The following is a 21,268-nucleotide window of genomic DNA, read 5'->3' as shown; positions in this document are numbered from 1 at the left end:
TAAAACTGAAACTACAATGTTTTGAAAATGTTTATTGATACATTTGGTATGACAGTTAAACATATCATACCATTTAGCACTGGAGGAACTAACCCAGCAGTAAACCCAGGTAGTCTCGGCCTCAGCAGTGATGAATCTCTGCAGGTCTCGTCTCTGGGCAGCGGGAACGACCACGTGATGGACGCTGTGTCGCAGTGCGAGCAGTACGCCAAGGAGCAGGGCGCCCAGGAGAGGAACGCCCCCTGGAGGCTGTTCTTCAGGAAGGAGATCTTCACGCCCTGGCACAACCCCGGGGACGACCAGGTCGCTACCAACCTCATCTACCAACAAACCGTCAGGGGGGTGAAGTTCGGAGAGTACCGCTGCGACAGGGTGCGTCCTCATTTCTTTGATTGAGGCTTATTCACTTTGTGGCTGAGAGAAAAGGAGATTGATACAACTCTCATGGCGGCTTAGTATGAAGCTAGAGTCAGCATCCAGGTAGCTTAGCATAAAGACTTGAACTATGGGAGCTAGCTTGGCTCTGTCACACATTATGAGAGAGTTCCTCTAACTCTCAGAAGACAACAAATAAGTGTTTCCTACATTTTGAATTATCCCTCAAATTAGTTTTTCAGAATATAAACTAGGGCTTAATAGTAGTCCTCTTTCTTTCCTCGCTAAGGCATCGTCCTACCTTAGCGAGGACGATGCCCTTTTAAACAAAGTGTCTAGTTGACTTCGTCACTTTGGAAATGTTTTATTTGTTTAAAAGGGCATCTTGAATATATCATGAAACAACATATAAGAATAAATAAACACAACATAATAAATATGTAAACCGTGCACCAGAAAGAACCCAGGCATTGATCTAAAGTACTGAGTTCTCTTTACCTGCATTCCCCTTGCCTTCACAGTGTTGTTTGGTTTCAGTTAGTTGCAGCTCTATTATAGGATGATGTGTCCGAGCTTCCTCCCCTACAGTGTGTCTGTCTGTGTCCTCAGGATGACCTGGCAGAGCTGGCGTCTCAGCAGTATTACGTAGATTACGGTTCAGAAATCCTCCTTGAGCGCCTGCTGAGCCTCATCCCCTCCTACATCCCCGACAGAGAGATCAGCACCTCCAGGACGGTGGAGAAATGGGCTCATTTAATCATGGCTGCTCACAAGAAGGTGGGAGCAGTGTCCTGCAGTTATCTCACAGGAAGCTCTGTCAGAGCTATGGTTCAGACTGGAACTTAAACTTAGACAGACTTAAACTTAAACCCAGAACTGATCAAATGGATTACTGTGAAATGTTGACATCATGTTTTCTCAGAGGAGAAATCCTACTCTCTTATAATTTCATCCAGAAGTTCAGGCAGCTTGTCTTATCAATGAAATGTCTGCTTACATGTTGAACTCAGATAGGGAACATACAGTAGTTAACGTTACAGCTGCTGAACCACACAGAGCAGCCAGCCGTACGACTGTGTTCTTGTGAGAGAGGAAATACATTTTGCTTCATAGGTACGTGAAGATATACCCAAAAATATATCTTAGAGTTTTTGGCTCACAGGGAAGTTATTTTTTGATGCAAGCTAGTACTCATCAAAGGTATCTTTTTGAAATATTAAAACGTTTTCCTGACAGAAAAAAGGCTGGATTTGTTAAACTTCACTGGTTTCAGATTAATTCATTGATTTTTATTAAGATAAGATAAGAGGTACTTTATTGATCCCAAATTGGGAAATGTTTGCGTTGCAGCAGCATAACAAACAAAACAAGGTATTGTACATAAGTAGACATAAAAGAGTAGAAATAAACAATACTAGAAATTAAACTAAAATTAAAGCAGCATTAAAAAGTAGAAAATATACAGTAGACTGTGAAGATAAAACATCTATAAACTCTGACTATAAAACATTATTAAATGAGAGGAAAAGGCAAGAAAGGTATAGGCTCATGTAAGGATGTCATTAAAGCAAAAATATCTAAACTGCAAAGAAAAGCGTCTCATTTAAATCCAACGTAACATGACAGTTTCTTCATATTCACACTTTTTGATGCCACACTGTACATATTGGAGGTATGTCCATCGGCAAATGAAACATCTTATCTTTCCTTCTTTGAACATATTAAAAGAGGAAACTTGTCTCCATGTTTCTCAGGGCATCTACACCCAGAAGAGGTTCGACCCTCAGAAGGTGAAGGAGGAGGTGGTGGACTTCGCTCGCCACAAGTGGCCTCTGCTGTTCTCTCGCTTCTATGAAGCCTTCAAGTTCTCAGGTGAGAATCTGCAGCCCACAGATACAGCAACAACAAGGAGAGAACAGTTCATCTCATTCAAGAGGAGCTGTTGGCAAATACATTCTTAGATATCAGGCTCTATCTTCCAGCACTCATTTCATATTTATAAAAAGACATCAATAACATCAATGAGATATAGATTAAAATAATAAATACATTTAAATATGACTCCTCTGTCTCAGGTCCCGCTCTGCCTAAAAACGACCTGATCGTGGCCGTCAACTGGACCGGGGTTTACTTTGTGGACGAGCAGGAGCAGGTCCTCCTGGAGCTGTCCTTCCCAGAAATCACTGCAGTTTCTAGCAGCAGGTGAGGCATGCTGGGAGATGTAGTCAATAAACAGTTTACGTGCTCCTTTGGAAACTCTTTCCTTCCTTTGTCTTCCTGCTATCTCTTTCTATGTTTCCCTCTCTCTGTCACTTGCTTGTTTCTAATTCTTCATGTTTTTATTATTTTACTTTATTTCCTTTACAAATTGTCTCCCCCTAGCAATTCCTCCCCTTTTTCTTTCTTCTTTTAACAAAAATGTGTTTTTGTTAAAATACGTTTTTTAGCAAATGCAAAATAAAGAGATTAAAATCATAAAATGTGAGCTTTGTTATAAAAGACCGGCAGTCAGTTTCCTACAGAAAGCTATTCACTTTTTTAACCATGACATCATGGCCCTTTAACCTTAACAAGGTAGTTATCTGCTCTAGACTCCTGGTACTAGATGGGTTAGAAGCAGAGAACACATTCCACTGTGTGCTCTGCATGTGTGACCATTAAAGAGGGGTTCATCCCTCCCAATATATATATTTCTTTATAACAAACCATGTTACAATAACTACTGACTTTTCCCAAACCTTAACCAAGTTTGTGCCTAAACCTAATCAGTCCTTCATTACAGCTGGTCAGATCAGGAAACCTTTTATATTTGAATTGAACAGTTTTGGAATGATGCTGACCTGCTGTTCAGAAAATGCTGATATTAGTCACATAGGTGATGATAATCAAAATATTATCTCGTCTTTCTTTCAGGGGAGGGAAGCTACAGAGTCAGAGTTTCACTCTAGCAACAATAAAAGCAGACGAGTACACCTTCACCTCCAACAACGCAGAGGACATCCGTGACCTTGTGGTGACGTTCCTGGAAGGTCTCAGGAAGAGGTCCAAGTTTGTGGTCGCGCTGCAAGACAACCCCAACCCCCGTAAGTCCTGAACGTTTTATTATTTTGTGTTTCCTTAAAATCCAATAACTGAATAGGAAGAGTCAAAGTTAATTTAATCTACAGAAAATTCAAAACATCCTTTTTAAGTCTGTTTCAGATTCCTATAGATTATTATTATAAAGAGTCAATTCAAACATTAAAACACATTGAAAGCAGAGCACTCGCTACACACACACACACACACACACACCACACACACACAACACACACACACACACACACACACACACACACACACACACACACACACACACACACACACTTGCTTACTTGGTTGTCCATCGAATCCGATGATGACGTCCACTTCTATCGGTGAGTTCTTTGGTGGCTGAATAGCCCTATCCTGGACCCACAGATCCTATTGCAGGTAGGACAAGTGTATGTTGTGGTAGTAGCAACGGCAACTGTAGGCGTGTTCCTCATGAGTCTCCTCTCCTGTCTCCTGGCTGTCCTTCCCTCCTCCAGCATTTGGGTCCCATCCCGGCACAGCTGGCGCCAGGTGTTACGGTCAGCAGCAGCGTCCTCCAGGGCCTCAGGTCTGATTTTACATTTCTTTAACGCAGTCTTCAGCTGGTCTTTATAGCGCTTCTTCTGCCCTCCAGCAGAGCGTCGACCATGGTGTAGCTGGCCATATAGCACTCTGCGAGGCAGGCGGTTTGAGGGCATCCTTACTACATGGCCCCCGCCATCGTAGCTGGTGCTGAGTAATTGTGGCCTCAATACTCCTGCAGTTGGTCTTCGAGAGTACTTCAGAGTGAGGCACACAATCACGCCAGGTAATTCCCAGGATGTGCTGAAGGCAGCGTATGTGGAACTGCTCTAGGGCCCTGATGTGGCGGCTGTAAGTTACCCAGGCAGCTGTAAAGGAGCGTAGTGATGCAGATGGCTTGGTAGACACAGACCTTCGTGCGGAGATGGAGGTTCTTGTTTTGAAAGACCCTACGCCGGAGTCTCCCAAAAGCAGCTGATGCCTGCTTTATCCTGTTTTGGACCTCATTGTCGATGGTGTTGTCTTCAGAGAGAATGCTCCCCAGGTATCTGAAGGATGGTACAACAGACAGTTGTTCACCAGCAGCAGTGAAGGTAGGTGTGTAGATGGGATGTTGGCACTCCACTGGCAAACTACTTCCGTCTTGATGGTGTTGACGGTCAGTCCCATCCTGCTGTACGCTCTCACCACAGCAGTAAGAACAGACTGCAGGTCTTGTGGACTGTGAGATACAAGAGCACAGTCGTCTGCATACTGTAGCTCAATGACTCTCTCCCTTTGCAGTTTGGTGGTTCCCTGGAGCCTCCTTATGTTGAAGAGGTTGCCATCTAGACGAAAGTCCACTGCCACACCGCTACTGTCCTCAATCTCCTTGTGGAGAAGCTGGGTGACACATAGCAGGAAGATGTTAAAAAGTACTGGTGCTAATACACACCCCTGCCTTACCCCTGTGTGTACAGGGAAGGGGGGAGACTCTTGTCCTCCTATAGTCACCCGAGCAGTCATTCCATCATGAAATTGGCGGAGGATGTTGACAAACTTTTTGGGGCAGCCAAACCTGATAAGGACTTCCCATAAAAGTTCTCTCTGGACAGTGTCGAAGGCTTTGGAGAGATCGACAAAGGCCATGAACAGGTCCTGATGCTGTTCTCTGCACTTTTCCTGCAGCTGTCGAGCTGTGAAAATCATGTCCACCGTGCTCCTGCCCTTCCTAAATCCACATTGTGATTCAGGCAGTATTGAGACACACACACACACACACACACACACACACACACACACACACACACACACACACACACACACACAGACACACTGCCCCTGTGTGCACATAGACACTCATAATTCTCCCCTGAGTATACATACAGTAGGTAGAGTACAGTAGTAATCAGTAATATTCTTTTTTCCACAAGCTGGGGAGGAGTCCACCTTCCTGAGCTTCCTGAAAGGAGACCTGATCCTGTTGGACCAGGACAGCGGAGAGCAGGTCCTCAACTCTGGTTGGGCACACGGTGTCAACGGACGGACCAATCAGAAAGGAGATTTCCCAGCTGACTGTGTCTATGTCCTGCCATGTATGACCCGACCGCAGCAGGAAATAGTGGTGAGAAAAAACACAAACAAGCTTCTGGTGTCAGAAGGAAACTCATCTTATTGCTCTGACTTCCTCCTCTCAGCTTTACATTCTTTCATGTTGTTGACACAGCTCTGTGTTTAGGATGCTGAAACTTGATCTGCTAAATGATCCAAATCTTTGGTATGTCCAACGTTAAGTACGTGGCAAACGCTGGAATACAAACATTAGTCAGCTGATATTTAAATCTCAGTGATCTAAAACAAAGCAAAATTCCAATCTACTGCATATTTATATAATGTGTAAACCTCATTTGTGTGCTACTAAAAACGGTTTGATTATTACAAAACAGCATACTTATTAAAAAGTCACATTACAGTAAGTTGTTGCTTTTTTATATTAACAGAAGGGAATTTTCCCTCTAAGCTGAGATATGAAATATGTCTCTGTCCTGCGTGATGAACAAAGTGAGACACAGTATTTGTATTTATTTTTAATCTGAAATTTCAAGCATTGTGAGTGATTTCCTCTGATGACATCTGACTCTTCCTTTTTGTTTAAAGACACCCAAAGTCACCCTAAATGAAATGTTCTGTCAAATGAAAGTAATCTTATATTATAATATCACACCACCCATCAGGCGCTGGTAACCATGACACCGGACCAGCGACAGGAGTCAGTACGGGTCTCACAGATCCTCATGCCGGAGAGCGACGACAGAATGAAACCCTACACACTGGAGGAGTTCTCCTACGACTACTTCAGGCACACACACACACACACACACACACACACACACACACACACACACACACACACACACACACACACACACAACACACACACACACACACACACACACACACACACACACACACACACACACACACACACACACACACACACACACACACACAGGGATTAAAGTATATACTGTATATATACTTATGTTGAACATCATACTCTTTTATATTCAGGGATTGTTCTGACCTCTCTGAAACAACTTTTAGTGTGGACACCATTATCTTGAATTATTTTCGGTTATGGAGCACCTCAGGGATCAGTGCTCAGCCTTGTATTTATTTGTGTCATCTACCTTTTAGTCAAATAATTCACAGGCATCATTTTCATTGACTTGCACAATTATATATTTGAATAATAGCACACAAGAGAGATTGTGTATCTGGAAACTTCCTGTTGGTAAATTCACATAATTCAGAAGTAATCACTGCTCCAGACCATCACACAGAAAGTGTTCTGACACCTGCCACTAGCTAGTCTCATTAATCACTGTCAATTGATTAAACGTAACAAGCCACTTGAACACAAATATACCAGTGTATGTGTTTGCCGGATCAAGGCTCCAGTGTGTCTCTAGTTGTCAGATATTCCCCTCACTCGCTAAGGTAGGCAGGAAATACATCCATACATCCACTCTGCTTTCAGTCCGCCTGGTAAAGGCTGGTAGGCCAACTGACAACCACGACGCAAAATGTCTTTCTTCCTATTTGTACGTTTTAAATTGTTAGCCATGTCAAAAACAAATGTTTTTTTTATTTACAAGCATTTATGTTTACATGTCCCAAACGTCACTTGCTCTACCAGGCCCCCTCCCAAACACACCCTGAGCAGGGTGATGGTCACCAAGAATCGGGGAAAGGACAAGATGTGGAGCTGCACCAGAGAGCCTCTGAAGCTGCCGCTGCTGAAGAAGGTGGTGAACCACGAGGAGCTGGCCCAGGACGCCTGCATGGCCTTCATAGATATCCTTCAGATGGTTACTGTCCCCACCGTTTCAACATGCAGCTGTCTCCTGAAGCCAGGTCAACTTACTCAGGCTTCTGTCAGGCATCTTGTTCTAAATATGAGAACCCTGGATAACTCTAAACCAAGTGTACATTATTAACCCTGTGTTTATCAATTCAGCTTTTACAGGTCAAGAGGCAGGTTTTTAACAAACAGTATTTTCAACTTTAAGGAGACCATAATCTTTATGCATCACTTGATATTGCTAAGTAACGTACTGTATGTTACATTTGCATATATTTAGGCTTTAACTGTAAAACTCATTTAAATAAAAAGCAGCGACCTAAGAACATATTACATAAATCAAATATAGAAGGTTTAAAGTGGACCTATCATGCTATATTTGAATAATATATTGTAGCTATTTATTATACCTATATATATAAAACATGTTTGCGAAGTTTTTTTTTCAAAATACCAAACAGATCATGCATTTTAGCCATGCCTCATTTCGCTCTATTTGCTCTTTTTTAGCCCTGTTTTTGCAAGGGCTGATTCTGTGAGAAGTCTTCTTCGCTGCTTTTGTGGCAGACTACAGCACCACCTACAGGCCTGGCATATGTACTACAGCGTATCCAGCGCTTTCCAACGGCAATGGCCGTGGCTGTCTCCTCCTGATAGGTGGAGAGTTGCCCATATAGGCGGAGCTCCTCGTTCCTGACGTCAGAGAATTTTCAAATCTGTATCAGTCTGTATCAGATCCGGTGCAGCCCTGTTTTTAGAGATTTGGGTATGGAGGAAAAGAGAGAGGGTTGTGTTTTCTGACACTTGGTGAGTTCCCTGACACACCGGGGACACATGTGCATGTATAAAAGACGTACAAAAGTGCATTTTGCATGATAGGTTCCCTTTAAGTTAACTTTATTGAACTTCCTTTTTAAAAATCTTGAACAAAGCCTGCTGCTTACAGGTGAGGCTCACAGTGTTGGTTACAGCACGTGACTCACTTTTTTTCATGAGCACATCAATTCAAGAACTCGTAGTCCAGCGCTTGTTAGCTACTCTGAAATCCCATCAGCATCAAAGCTTGACCACGAGATTATCCTCGTTATTTTCTTTACCTAATCAAACCGAACATATATAGTCAGAGTTTTTTCTATTCTGGACATTGAAGGTTAATGAACAATGAATGTAAAGACACGCTCTTGGTCTCATATGTTACCATGTCCCAGAGGTGGGAGTAAGTCCTACATGTGCAAGTCATGAGCAAGTCTTGACCCACCACAGTGACTTGGGACTTGCTTGATACTTATCAAGCAAGTCCCAACTCCCAAGTCACTGTGGTGAGAGTCAAGTCAAGTCATTGCTCAGGTCAAGCAAGTCAAGTCAAGTCATACGAAATTCTGATGAATAAGCCCAGTTTCCGCATTTAAATCAGTTAAAAGACAGTGGTTATGAAAATGGATTCAACCCACACTATGATCTTCATTACATACACAGTTAATCATTTGAAATCTAATTTAGACCGATGACAATCATATTAGATTCATATTAACCCTAGAACTGCAGACAATATAGCTAGGACTCAAAAAGTCTGTTCAAAAAGGCAGAATTCCAGGTAAGAAAATCATATATGGCATTTGCCATTACACATATTTAATTAAAATGTCTGTTAAGACTAGAACCGCCAACAGCGTCAGCACCAACATAGATATCATTTTCAAATCATTTAATTTGTTCCTCTTCATAATTTCCTTATAAACTAAGTAGGACGATTTAAAACTCACTTAATTGGGTTAATTTTGAAATTGCTTCGGTTTATCATCATAACAATCTCCTCAAACCCTGTGCTGACACCCTCCCTTCCTCCACTTCCACTTTATGCAGTTCATTCCTCCAATTTTTCTCTGACAAAATCACTGCCATTAATCTCCCGAGCCCTCCTCCCCACGGCCGCCTCTCCCAGTTCACTCTGGTTACCCCATCTGAAATACTCAAACTGATCAGCTCCTCCAAACCCACAAACTGCTCGCTTGACCCTCTACCCACCCCTCTACTGAAGTCCTGTCTCCCCGTCCTCTGCCCCTACCTTGTCAACCTTTTCAACTCCTCCCTGTCCCAAGGAACCGTTCCCTCTGCCTTCAAAACTGCTGCTGTCACTCCCATTCTCAAGAAACCCGGTCTGGATCCCTCCTCCCTCAGTAATTACCGCCCCATCTCCAACCTCCCCTTTCTCTCAAAAACAATAGAACGCATCATCTCCAAACAACTCCACCGCCATCTTCAAACCAACCAGCTTTTTGAACCTCTTCAGTCTGGTTTTCGTCCCCACCACAGCACAGAAACGGCACTCATCAAAGTCCTCAATGACCTCCTCACCTCTGCTGACACCGGTTCCCTCAACATCCTCAACATCCTCATCCTCCTCGACCTGAGTGCAGCCTTCGATACCGTGAGCCACACCATCCTGCTTACCCGACTCCAGGATATCGGTATCGAAGGTACTGCACTCAGGTGGCTCCAGTCCTACCTCTCCGACAGATCCCACTTCATCTCCCTCAACAACCACTCCTCTGCCACAACTTCAGTCACCCAAGGTGTTCTCCAAGGTTCAGTACTCGGCCCCCTCCTCTTCTCAGGGATCACCAACTACATTTGTCCAAGGGCCAAAATGTATCCAATAGACACTATCGCGGGCCAGCGATATTTATATAGTCCAGAATTTTGAAGTTGTAGACCGGGGGGGGGGGGGGGGGGGGGTGGTATTGAGTGTTCTGTAATCAGTTACTAAATACTGAATACATGGCTCTGAAAGTAATCAGAATACAGTTACAGTTATACGTGTCTTAAACGTTGGAATCGGTATTTAACGTATTCAGATTACTTTTAGAATACTTTTGGAATACTTTCTTTTCCCATAACAGATGGGTATGTTTTGGTGAACAGGAGACACGTATTTTACTGTTTTAATGGCTTATCAAGAACTCAAACACAACATATTGGTGTCATTCTGGACAGCTCCCTCTCACCTGCACCACACATAAAAAACATCACCCAGACTGCATTCTTTGTACTGTCTTAAAACCTTTCCTCAGAATATGTTATGAATTGTAATGTGTCCTTGGGTGCTTTGAAAGGTGCCCCTAAATAGAATGAATTATCATTATTATGTATTATCTGAAACGATGTTATAACTTTTAAAACTTGTTCCAGTCACTTGCCCCATGCATTCAGCAGCAGCAGGCCATTCACTTTGATTTGATCCCGTTATGAAATGTCATCATTTCGACAATAAAGAAATGCTACATAAACGTTATCTTGCACATTTTATCCAACCATCTCCGTTTCTAACTTTCAATATATTTTAAAAGAGATCTCTCTCTCATCTGCGTGCGGGGGCGGGGCCTCACAGACGCTGCATCTCTCTCTCGCTCACAGACATGCTGCAGCGCCGTGCAGTGTGCACACAGCTCTGCCGGTAATGAAGATTACATTTTGTGAGGAAAGTTTTCCACCAATAATTCCAATAAGTATTCCAAAATGTATTCACTTCAGGTTTACGAAAGTAACTGTAATCAGATTACTCGTTTTTCAAATGTAACGCCAGCTGAATACAGTTAGCCTACTTGATTTTTGTATTCTGATTACGTAACACCGTTACATGTATTCCGTTACAACCCAATCCTGCTTCTAGGCTACTGTCCCGCAGCTCCTGCCTCTCTGTTGGACTCTGTCGCAGCAGGCCTACTGCTGTGGTGCGGAGCGCACAAACCAGACTCTTCACAACGAAGGATCACGTCTTCTTCAAGGCAGGGAAGGTTTTGCAGTACGCAGTCTACTGTCCCGCAGCTGCTGCCTCTCTGTTGGACTCCGGTACTGCACACAGTGGCTACTGCGAACGCAGTAACCACGCCGCAGTCACCCCCGTCGTGCGGGCCGGATGAGAATGTCTGGCGGGCCGGATGTGGCCCGCGGGCCGCCAGTTGGTGGTCACGGATCTACATCCTCCCCCTTGGTCAGATTCTCCGCCAATACAACCTGGACTTTCACTGTTACGCTGACGACACACAGATTTACCTCAGCACCAAACCCCCCCACAACCCCCCCCCCCCCCCTCACCCACATCGAATCCTGTCTGACTGCAATAAAATCCTGGATGCAACACAACTTCCTCAAACTCAACAGCAATAACACCTCCTCATCAGCTCCAAATCCACCCTCAGCAAAACCCCCAACCTGACAGTCACCATTGATGGCACCCCTGTTTCCCCCTCCACCCAGGCACGCAACCTTGGCGTTATATTTGACCCCACCCTCTCCCTCCGACTTGACATCCGTCAAGTTGTAAAAACCTCATTTTTCCACCTCCGCAATGTTGCAAAACTCCGTCCCTCTCTCACCCGCCCCGCAGCTGAGCGACTCATTCACGCCTTCACCTCCTCCCGACTTGACTATTGCAACTCACTCCTCTACGGCATCAGCACTACATCCCTCAATAGACTCCAGCGTGTCCAGAACGCAGCCGCCAGACTCCTCACCCACACCAAATCATGGCATCACATCACCCCGGTCCTCAAAGAACTCCACTGGCTCTCCGTTTCACACCGCAACCATTACAAACTTCTGGTCCTCACTTACAAAGCCCTCCACCATCTGCCCTCCCCCCCTACCTCACTCACCTCCTCATCCTCTACCAACCACCCCGGTCCCTCAGATCCACCTCAGCCAGTTTGCTTTCCATCCCCAAGGCCCAAACTCCGAAGCTCTGGAACTCCCATCCCCACCCAAGAGCTCCGTGAGTCTGAGTCCCCTCACCCTGTCCAGTCCTGCCTCAAAACCCACACTCTTCAACTCTGTATCCATAAGCCCCAGCCCCCCCCCCCCCTCAACCAACTTCCTCCTGACTGCTTTTCTGTTTTGTTTTGTTTCTTTGTTTCTTTTTGGTGTTGTTTTTTGTTTTGTTTGTCTACCCCCCCTCCCAAATGTAAAGCGTCTTTGGGCTCAAGAAAAGCGCTATAGAAATATAATTTATATTTAACGGATCAAAAAGATTCATTTTACAATAAATCAAAGAATGATGCACTTCTACAAACAAAAACAACATAATTAAAACATTTAAACAAACTACTAAAAGTAGATGAACTACATTATTCAAAAGTGTACAGTAACTTCTGATAATAACACAGGGGAAATAAACGAGGCATCTCTTTTCCTCTCTCTCTCTCTCTCTCTCTCTCTCTCTGTCTCTCTCTCTCTCTCTTCTCTCTCGTCCTCTCTCTCTCTCTCTCTCTCTCTCTCTCTCTCTCTCTCTCTCTCTCTCTCTCTCTCTCTCTCTCTCTCCTCTCTCTCTCTCTCTCTCTCTCTCTCCTGACAGCCCGTCAGTATCAGGGTTAGTCAAAATGAATCCCTTGGCGGTTCTAGTGTTCATTTACCGTTTTGTCTTCTCTTTGCTTAATCGATTTGAAACCAAGTCTAACGTAGCTTAAACTTAACGTTAGCTTTCTAGCTAACACAACACATTCACGCACCTTTCTCTGTGGGTTTTTTTGTAGTGACGAATGAAGTTGGATGTTGTGGTGGTCGCGTCACTGATCTTTATGCTGCAGACCCTGCATACCGTTGTTCTCTTCTTATTACCGTCACATAATACAACATAATCCTTGAATCCAAACTTGACTATTTGTGGAGTAAAGCTAGCCGCTGCCATGTTAACTGACACTCCTGCCTACTAGTGGGTTGCCAGGTTTGCGCGCATGGCGCTATAATCACCAAATCACGTTTCGAAAAACTAAACGTAATATCTCAATACAAAAACAAACGCAAATATTTAATTTTAAAAGTCAAGTCCTTTCAAGTCATCTATCTCAAGCTTAAGTCAAGTCTCAAGTCATGAATACCAAGTCAAAGTCAAGTCAAGTCTTTTATCAATGTTTTATCAAGTCCAAAAATATGCGACTCGAGTCCCCACCTCTGCCGTGTCCACATGAGTTCCAGTCCCTCAGGTTGCATTGCCCTTGACCTTTGTCCCACCTATGATGAAGTACATGGGCGACTACCCGTCCAAACGCTCGCGCTCCGTCAACGAGCTGACGGACCAGATCTTTGAGGGGGCGCTGAAGGCGGAGCCTCTGAAGGACGAGATCTACTGTCAGATCATCAAACAGCTCACCGACAACCACGTCAAGTGAGTGGGCCCCGCCTCCATCAGCCCCCCCTCTGTGGAGTCCTCCCTCTGCTGAGAGATAGTCTAGTTCACACTAAAATACTATTACGTTTTTTAACTACTATTTTAACTAAAAGCACTGATATTATTTAATCCACAAAATGTCACATGTTTGCCAGTATTAACACAACTAATATATTGTTGTTTATAAAAACAAAGATCCTTGGTTGTGCTAGTATCTGACCACGGACCTCTTCAACAACATTTTTAATCTTCAGCTGTTCGGTAGCACTTGGAGTCTCATCAGGTTCACAAAATGCACTGCAGAAGATCAGAGTTTGATGCATAGAGTTTTATTCTGAAAATAATGAAAACCCAGGCCAGTCTCCGGACGACCGGAACAAAGATGTGAACGTGCTTTCCTTTTTTTATAGTCTAACCCAGGCATGGGCAAACTAAGGCCCGCGGGCCATATATGGCCCGTTGGGCTTTTTAATCCGGCCCGCCGAATATTGGTACAAAATTGTCCAAATTATAGTAAAGACCGCATTAATTTATCCTTTTTCCTGCAATACCCGGCATTTCAGTTGATCCCACTAGATGGTGCACTCTATGGTGCTTGAGTCTGGCCCCACTCGGCAACCCGGCAAGATCTAATGGCGCATTTCCACTGCAGGGCCTCACACGGCTTAGTACGGTATAGTTAGGCCTTGGTAGGCCAGGCTCACTTTATGCTGCGTTTCCATTACAGTTCAGGAACTGGGGCAGTAACTATAGTAATGTAGGCGGGGCCATGACGTCATCTTCAATGCGAACCACAAAACCAAAACATCAGCCGTTAGCTCCTCATATCTGTTCAGAAACTGGGAAAAAGTTAAACAAGTACAAACCACAGACTGTCTGTGTCATGGCGAATACAGTCGCTGGTTTATTTATTTCTGTAGGCCGTTGTTGTGAGTGTGGACGGTCGGAGCATACTGCGTTAGCTTCTCCATTCAGAAAACACACATTTAAAAAGGTTTTTCGCCTGCCGTCTTGTCACACACACACACACACACCCCTACTCCTGCATACGGGCCTGGCAGCTGGACCCTCAACTTTCTTACAGTGTTACGGAGTTACACTCAGTCATTGGGCTGACAATGTACACACCTCAACATTACACTTATTTTACTATATAATAATAGTGTATTATTCACTGTAATACACTATTTTCTAATACAGAGCATCTCGTTAAGGAAAGTTCTACTCCAACAGTATACCAATTACAAGTGGATGTTTGGTATTACTCAGAAAGATGAGTGTGTGTGTTGCATTCAGTGTCCATGGTCCTCGGTGTTGTGCAGAAGCTGAGTGTGAGTGTGTCTTGCTGCAGGTACAGTGAGGAGAAGGGCTGGGAGCTGCTGTGGCTGTGTACCGGTCTGTTTCCTCCCAGTAACATGCTGCTGCCTCACATCCAGCGTTTCCTCCAGTCCAAGAAGCACCACCCTCTGTCTGGAGACTGCATGCAGAGGCTTCACAAAGCTCTACGGTGACTCCGTCCTTTGTTTCTACTGATTATTGATGAGTGTTATACTGAGAGTTCACATGTGCCGCACCTGTTTATCAACCACAAAGCTATAACTACATACTTTACAGCCAGTGGTGGAACTAATTACATGTATTCAATCACCATACTTAAGTACACTTAACTATTTCTATGTAATGGTCTTCTACTACATTTTGGAAGACAATATTGTACTTGACTGTAGTTTTTCCTGCTGCTGCCTTTTTACCACCATGCATTATCATGATAACAGTAATGGATCCAGGAAATACCCCCCTCATCTGGTGGAGGTGGAGGCCATCCAGCATAAGACCACACAGATCTTCCACAAAGTGTACTTCCCTGACGACACAGACGAGGTAGGACACACAAACAGGAATACACATTTGGAGTAAGAAAGTGTCTTCTGAAAATTGAGATTATTTGTCTCTGCCTGCAGGCGTTTGAGGTGGAGTCCAGCACCAAAGCCAAGGATTTCTGCCTGAACATTTCCACCAGACTGCTGCTCAAATCTCCGGAAGGCTTCAGCCTCTTCGTCAAGATCTCAGACAAGGTCAGAGGTCAGGGAGAGGTCTCAGACGTTCAGAAGAACACGTTCAGACTTAATGTCCCATGTAAAGGGTCTCTGATACCCTTAACTATTTTCTGGTATTTACGTATTTAATGTTCTTTGACCTTTATTTATAAAACATATCTGATCCAGCACTTAAAACGTTTTTTAATATAATTCATATTTAAAGTATTCACATGTTTTTTTAAATATTACCTATGTATTGATCTTTACCAAATCATTTGAAAGTTTTAAAATGAAGGATTTACTGCAATTTCAATAGTATTTTTTAAAAAATGTATACCATCGTGTGTGTGTGTGTGTGTGTGTGTGTGTGTGTGTGTGTGTGTGTGTGTGTGTGTGTGTGTGTGTGTGTGTGTGTGTGTGTGTGTGTGTGTGTGTGTGTGTGTGTGTGTGTGTGTGTGTGTGTGTGTGTGTGTGTGTGTGTGTGTGTGGTGTGTGTTGTGTGGTGTGTGTGTGTGTGTGTGTGTGTGTGTGTGTGCAGGTGATCAGTGTGCCAGAGGGAGATTTCTTCTTTGACTTTGTCAGACATTTGACGGACTGGATCAAGAAATCTCGACCAGCTAAAGAAGGTTGGTCTCTGATCTATCCATCATTCTTGAGAGTCCCAGTTTGTTTGGAAACCTCCTGTTGTTGTGGTAACGGATCTTGGTGGAAGGTACTAAAAGTGCCACAAATAAGTAGGCCTGTGAGACTGACCATTGAGCAGCCCGACCAAGCAAGGAGGCGGAGGAAGAACGTCCAAAAATATAACCCAGTGTGGGCATTTATTCGACCACAGGACACAGCCTCAATCTTGCTGTTCCTGTGAGTACAGTCACCAGCCACAAGATCTCACACACCCCACACAACACAGAGCCTAAATACCCACACTAATGAACCCAACAAGACACAGGTGAGTGGGGAGGAGACAACACAGGGCACCAGGTGAACATAATCAGGAGCAACAGAAAGAACGGGAGGGGGAACACTTTTCAAAATAAAACACGTGCAATATACAAGGCCAGAGGCCTGTACTACGAAGCTGGTTCAACCTAACCTGGATATGTTTGAGTTATCCGGTTGGCCTAATCTAAAACATACGCGCTCTCGCTGGTTATCAAGTGGATCGCTCAAGCCAGCCGTGTCCTATCTAGTTAGGTGTACGTTCACATGAAAGGGGTGGTATCTGGAGCATTCGACCAATCACAAACATGGACAAGCGTACTGACAGCGCAGCGTCATACTTCCTGAATGAAAAGTCAACTATAATATTAGACATATGAAAAAGTTAAACTTTAAACATCCATGACTTAAACACTTAATCCAGGATCAAAGCCACAACACTGAGCTCTGATTGGTCAGCAGGCAGTGCTTTCACTGAGTTGAGCTCTTAGCCTGCAACCTAACCTGCTCCAGGGCAGGTTAGCCGCTCAGCACAAGTTACCATGGAGATCTAGCCTGCTAAAAAGAGAACCAGCGTCGTAGGACCGGAAACCCCAAGTTTTCCCTGAAGTTAGCCGGCTAAGCGAAAATCCTGCTTCGTAGTACAGGTCTCTGAAGCCGTCAGTCCACAGTGACAAAGTGACCTTCGTGACAAGGCCCTTGTCACTAATACTGCATATTGGACAGGTCAATATCATAATGATCATGCCCCACAGCACAGGTGTTAGCGCTATAGCCCAGTCAGTCTTAAAGAGTGGACAGAGGAAGTCTTCACTGTTTGTTGGAGTGAGAAATTGCTGTTGTTGTTGTTTATTGTCAGGTTTGCTTAAAATGCACACACTGCAGGGCTTTTGAAACAGTGTTACCTTAATGACAGAGGCTGAAAAAACCTTTATTAAAAAACATATATTTCTATATAAACTAATATGTCTCCCTCTCCCCTCGCACGGTGCAGGGATCGTCCCCTCCCTCACCTACCAGGTGTTCTTCATGAAGAAGTTGTGGACCATCACAGTTCCAGGGAAGGATTCCTTCGCAGACTCCATCTTTCACTACTACCAGGTCTGACTCTGAGCAAGAGGAAACACGTTGCTGCTTTCCCCCAGCAACACTCTTATTCACTTATCTTTAGTTTTTACATCACACACACATTTATTTTGATTTATACCGCTACTTATAATCTTTTGACAATTTGCCCAAAAAATTTGATTTATAGACAAGAACTACATTTTGTTGTAAATAATGATAATCATTCTCTTGTTGTATCTAGGAGCTGCCTAAGTACCTGCGTGGTTACCATAAGTGTTCACGAGAAGAGGTTTTCCAACTCGCAGCGCTAATTTACCGTGTGAAGTTTGAAGATGACAAATCCCACTTTCCTACAATTCCCAAGATGCTTCGGGAGCTGGTTCCCCAGGATCTCATTCGTCAGATGTCACCTGATGACTGGAAAAGGGTAAACTTGCAAAGGCTCTAATGACAAAGCTATATAGTTTAATACCTTTAATTAAACTAAGTGTCTGTAACGCAGTATGCCCAACTAGTAGGAAGTAGAGTGACATGTGTTAGAACATGTAAATACAAATATATTTTGTCAAACTAGATGATTACGTGACACATAGTTTATTTTTAACAGAATAAAGCCATTTGCTATATTTGTGTCAACTATAAATGAAATGGACGTTTTGCATTAAGTCATTAAAGATGAAACTATTTTTTGCAATTAATACAGTGTGTGTGTGTGTGTGTGTGTGTGTGTGTGTGTGTGTGTGTGTGTGTGTGTGTGTGTGTGTGTGTGTTATACAGTCGGTGGTTGCGTACTTCAACAAGCAGGCGGGTAAATCCAGAGAAGAAGCCAAACTGATGTTCCTGAAAATTATCTTCAAGTGGCCCACCTTTGGCTCCGCCTTCTTTGAGGTCAAGGTAAGCACAATTGTGTGCTTTCCTGTCTGTCTCGTAGGCCAGACCAATCCCCCCCCCCTTCCTCTGCCTAGCACCTAACACCTAGCTGAATCAAAAAACTGTTCACAAACAAGCATTTCCCTTTATGTTAATAAAACATGGAGTATCAATTTCAAATGACCTTTAGTCTGACAGCCTTAGTCACCTTTCAAAATAAACATTTTGCACACAAATCATATGAAGGGTTTTTATGTACTATGATTATTTGATAGACCATCCATCCATCCATCTTCTCCCGCTTATCCGTGGTCGGGTCGCGGGGGTAGCAGTTCCAGCAGAGAGCCCCAAACTTTCTTTTCCCTGGCGACATCAACCAGCTCTGACTGGGGGATCCCAAGGCGCTCCCAGGCCAGCGAAGAGATATAATCCCTCCACCTGGTCCTAGGTCTACCCCTTGGTCTCTTCCCAGCTGGACGTGCCTGGAACACCTCCCTAGGGAGGCGCCCAGGTGGCATCCTAACTAGGTGCCCGAACCACCTCAACTGGCTCCTTTCGACGCGAAGGAGGAGCGGCTCAACTCCGAGTCCCTCCCTGATGACCGAACTTCTCACCTTATCCCTAAGGGAGACGCCAGCCACCCTGCGGAGAAAACCCATCTCGGCCGCTTGTATCCGCGATCTCGTTCTTTCGGTCATGACCCATCCTTCATGACCATAGGTGAGAGTAGGAACGAAAATGGCCCGGTAGACAGAGAGCTTTGCCTTCTGGCTCAGCTCCCTTTTCGTCACAACGGTGCGGTAAAGCGACTGCAGTACCGCTCCCCGCTGCTCCGATTCTCCGGCCCATCTCACGCTCCATTGTTCCCTCACTCGAGAACAAGACCCCGAGATACTTGAACTCCTTCACTTGGGGTAAGGACTCATTCCCTACTTGGAGTGGACAGTCCATCGGTTTCCTGCTGAGAACCATGGCCTCAGATTTGGAGGTGCTGATCCTCATCCCAGCCGCTTCACACTCGGTTGCGAACCGATCCAGTGAGTGCTGAAAGTCACAGACCGATGAAGCCATTAGAACCACATCATCTGCAAAAAGCAGTGGTGCAATCCTTAGTCCACCGAACTGCAGACCCCCTCCCCCACGACTACGCCTCGAAATCCGATCCATGTATATTACAAACAGGATTGGTGACAAAGCGCAGCCCTGGCGGAGGCCAACCCTCACCGGAAATGGGTCCGACTTACTGCCGAGGACCCGGACACAGCTCTCGCTTTGGGAGTACAGAGATTGGATGGCCCTGAGTAGAGACCCCCTCACCCCATACTCCCGCAGCACCTCCCACAGTAACTCCCTGGGAACTCGGTCATACGCCTTCTCCAAGTCTACAAAACACATGTAGACCGGATAAGCGTACTCCCAGGCCCCCTCCAGGATCCTTGCGAGAGTAAAAAGCTGATCCGTCGTTCCACGACCAGGACGGAATCCGCATTGTTCCTCCTCAATCTGAGGATAGACCAAACGGCTCGATAGAATAGATATTAACATTTCCAACAACATTGATGTGTCTGCAGCAAACCACAGAGCCCAACTTCCCAGAGATCCTGCTGATCGCCATCAACAAGCACGGAGTCAGCCTCATCGACCCCAAGACCAAGGTGTGTGTTTGTGTAGGAACCTGTCCGATCATATCATAATAATACATTACATTTATAAAGCGCTTTTCCTGGTGCTCAAAGCGCTTTACAAGCAAGTAAAACAAAATAACAACAAAAGTAGAAAAGTGCTAAGCAAGGTGGGATAGGCGAGGATTAGGAGGTGAAGGCAAGAGTGAAAAGGTGAGTTTTGAGGGATTGTTTGAATGATGTGAGAGTGTTGGCGGATCTGACATGGCTGGGGAGGGAGTTCCAGAGTGAGGGGGAGGATGCTGCGAAGGATATAGGACTTATTGTAATGCGCTGTTTGGATTTGTCTTCACATGTGTATGTTATTCAGCATTCACTTGTAGGAGGTGGAGGTTCGAACCACTTACATTTAGAATGACAGTGTTATGGTTGGGGACATTTGTGAAAATAAGCTACTCTCTTTAAGAGACACACAACGCTGTGATGTCATCAAGTATAGTATGGCCCTGAGGACAGTCTGTACTCTTTTTATATAAGATGTTGTAGATAACGCTCAGAGCAAGCAGTGGAATGTCCTAATATACTCACCCCCCCGCTGTGCTCTGTCATCTATCACATGTTTCACAGTTCATAATGTATAACCATTTGTATAAATGACTTTAAGTCCCTAGAGTAAGTCAGAGGCTCACCGCTGTGTGTGTGTGTGTGTGTGTGTGTGTGTGTGTGTGTGTGTGTGTGTGTGTGTGTGTGTGTGTGTGTGTGTGTGTGTGTGTGTGTGTGTGTGTGTGTGTGTGTGTGTGTGTGTGTGTGTGGTGTGTGTGTGTGTGTGTGTGTGTGTGTGTGTGTGTGTGTGTGTGTGTGTGTGTGTGTGTGTGTGTGTGTGTGTGTGTGTGTGTGTGTGTGTGTGTGTGTGTGTGTGTGTGTGTGTGTGTGTGTGTGTGTGTGTGTGTGTGTGTGTGTGTGTGTAGGACATCCTCACCACTCATCCCTTCACCAAGATCTCCAACTGGAGCAGTGGGAACACCTACTTCCACATCACCATCGGCAACCTGGTCAGAGGAAGCAAACTACTGTGTGAGACCTCGCTGGTGGGTGGCAGCAACACACACACACACACAAAAATGAGAGTCTGAAATGACAGCAGGGGGAGCATGATGTTCTCCATCATGAAGAACTACATTTCCCTTTTTCATGTGATAGCTTATTTCCGTCTTTAGATGGGCTGCCTTCTTGTTTGTGTTCAAATGTGTGCTGG

General features: G+C 44.6%; 1 protein-coding gene across 3 annotated transcripts in view; it reads left to right on the top strand.

Moving 5' to 3' along the window:
* The window catches only part of myo7aa (myosin VIIAa), a 137,110-nt gene that overhangs the window by 113,536 nt on the left and 2,306 nt on the right, over positions 1-21,268 (top strand). For 2 of the 3 annotated variants that reach the window (XM_034239718.1, XM_034239710.1), the window contains 18 exons: positions 145-372; positions 985-1,152; positions 2,130-2,247; positions 2,451-2,577; positions 3,289-3,458; positions 5,382-5,572; positions 6,183-6,307; positions 7,148-7,305; positions 13,319-13,472; positions 14,827-14,982; positions 15,251-15,356; positions 15,437-15,550; positions 16,053-16,140; positions 17,448-17,554; positions 17,763-17,948; positions 18,299-18,415; positions 19,963-20,046; positions 20,982-21,101. In XM_034239718.1, coding sequence (XP_034095609.1) covers positions 145-372; positions 985-1,152; positions 2,130-2,247; positions 2,451-2,577; positions 3,289-3,458; positions 5,382-5,572; positions 6,183-6,307; positions 7,148-7,305; positions 13,319-13,472; positions 14,827-14,982; positions 15,251-15,356; positions 15,437-15,550; positions 16,053-16,140; positions 17,448-17,554; positions 17,763-17,948; positions 18,299-18,415; positions 19,963-20,046; positions 20,982-21,101 — 2,517 coding nt within the window. Of the gene's footprint in view, positions 1-144; positions 373-984; positions 1,153-2,129; positions 2,248-2,450; positions 2,578-3,288; positions 3,459-5,381; positions 5,573-6,182; positions 6,308-7,147; positions 7,366-13,318; positions 13,473-14,826; positions 14,983-15,250; positions 15,357-15,436; positions 15,551-16,052; positions 16,141-17,447; positions 17,555-17,762; positions 17,949-18,298; positions 18,416-19,962; positions 20,047-20,981; positions 21,102-21,268 lie in introns of those variants that run through there. The other variant, XR_004571470.1, reaches the window with a different exon arrangement.

This window comes from Gymnodraco acuticeps, unplaced genomic scaffold (genome assembly GCF_902827175.1).
Source record: "Gymnodraco acuticeps unplaced genomic scaffold, fGymAcu1.1, whole genome shotgun sequence".
In the NCBI taxonomy this organism is placed as follows: Eukaryota; Metazoa; Chordata; class Actinopteri; order Perciformes; family Bathydraconidae; genus Gymnodraco; species Gymnodraco acuticeps.
The sequence above is the reverse complement of the archived record's forward strand: the minus strand, read 5'-3'. Positions and strand labels throughout refer to the sequence as shown.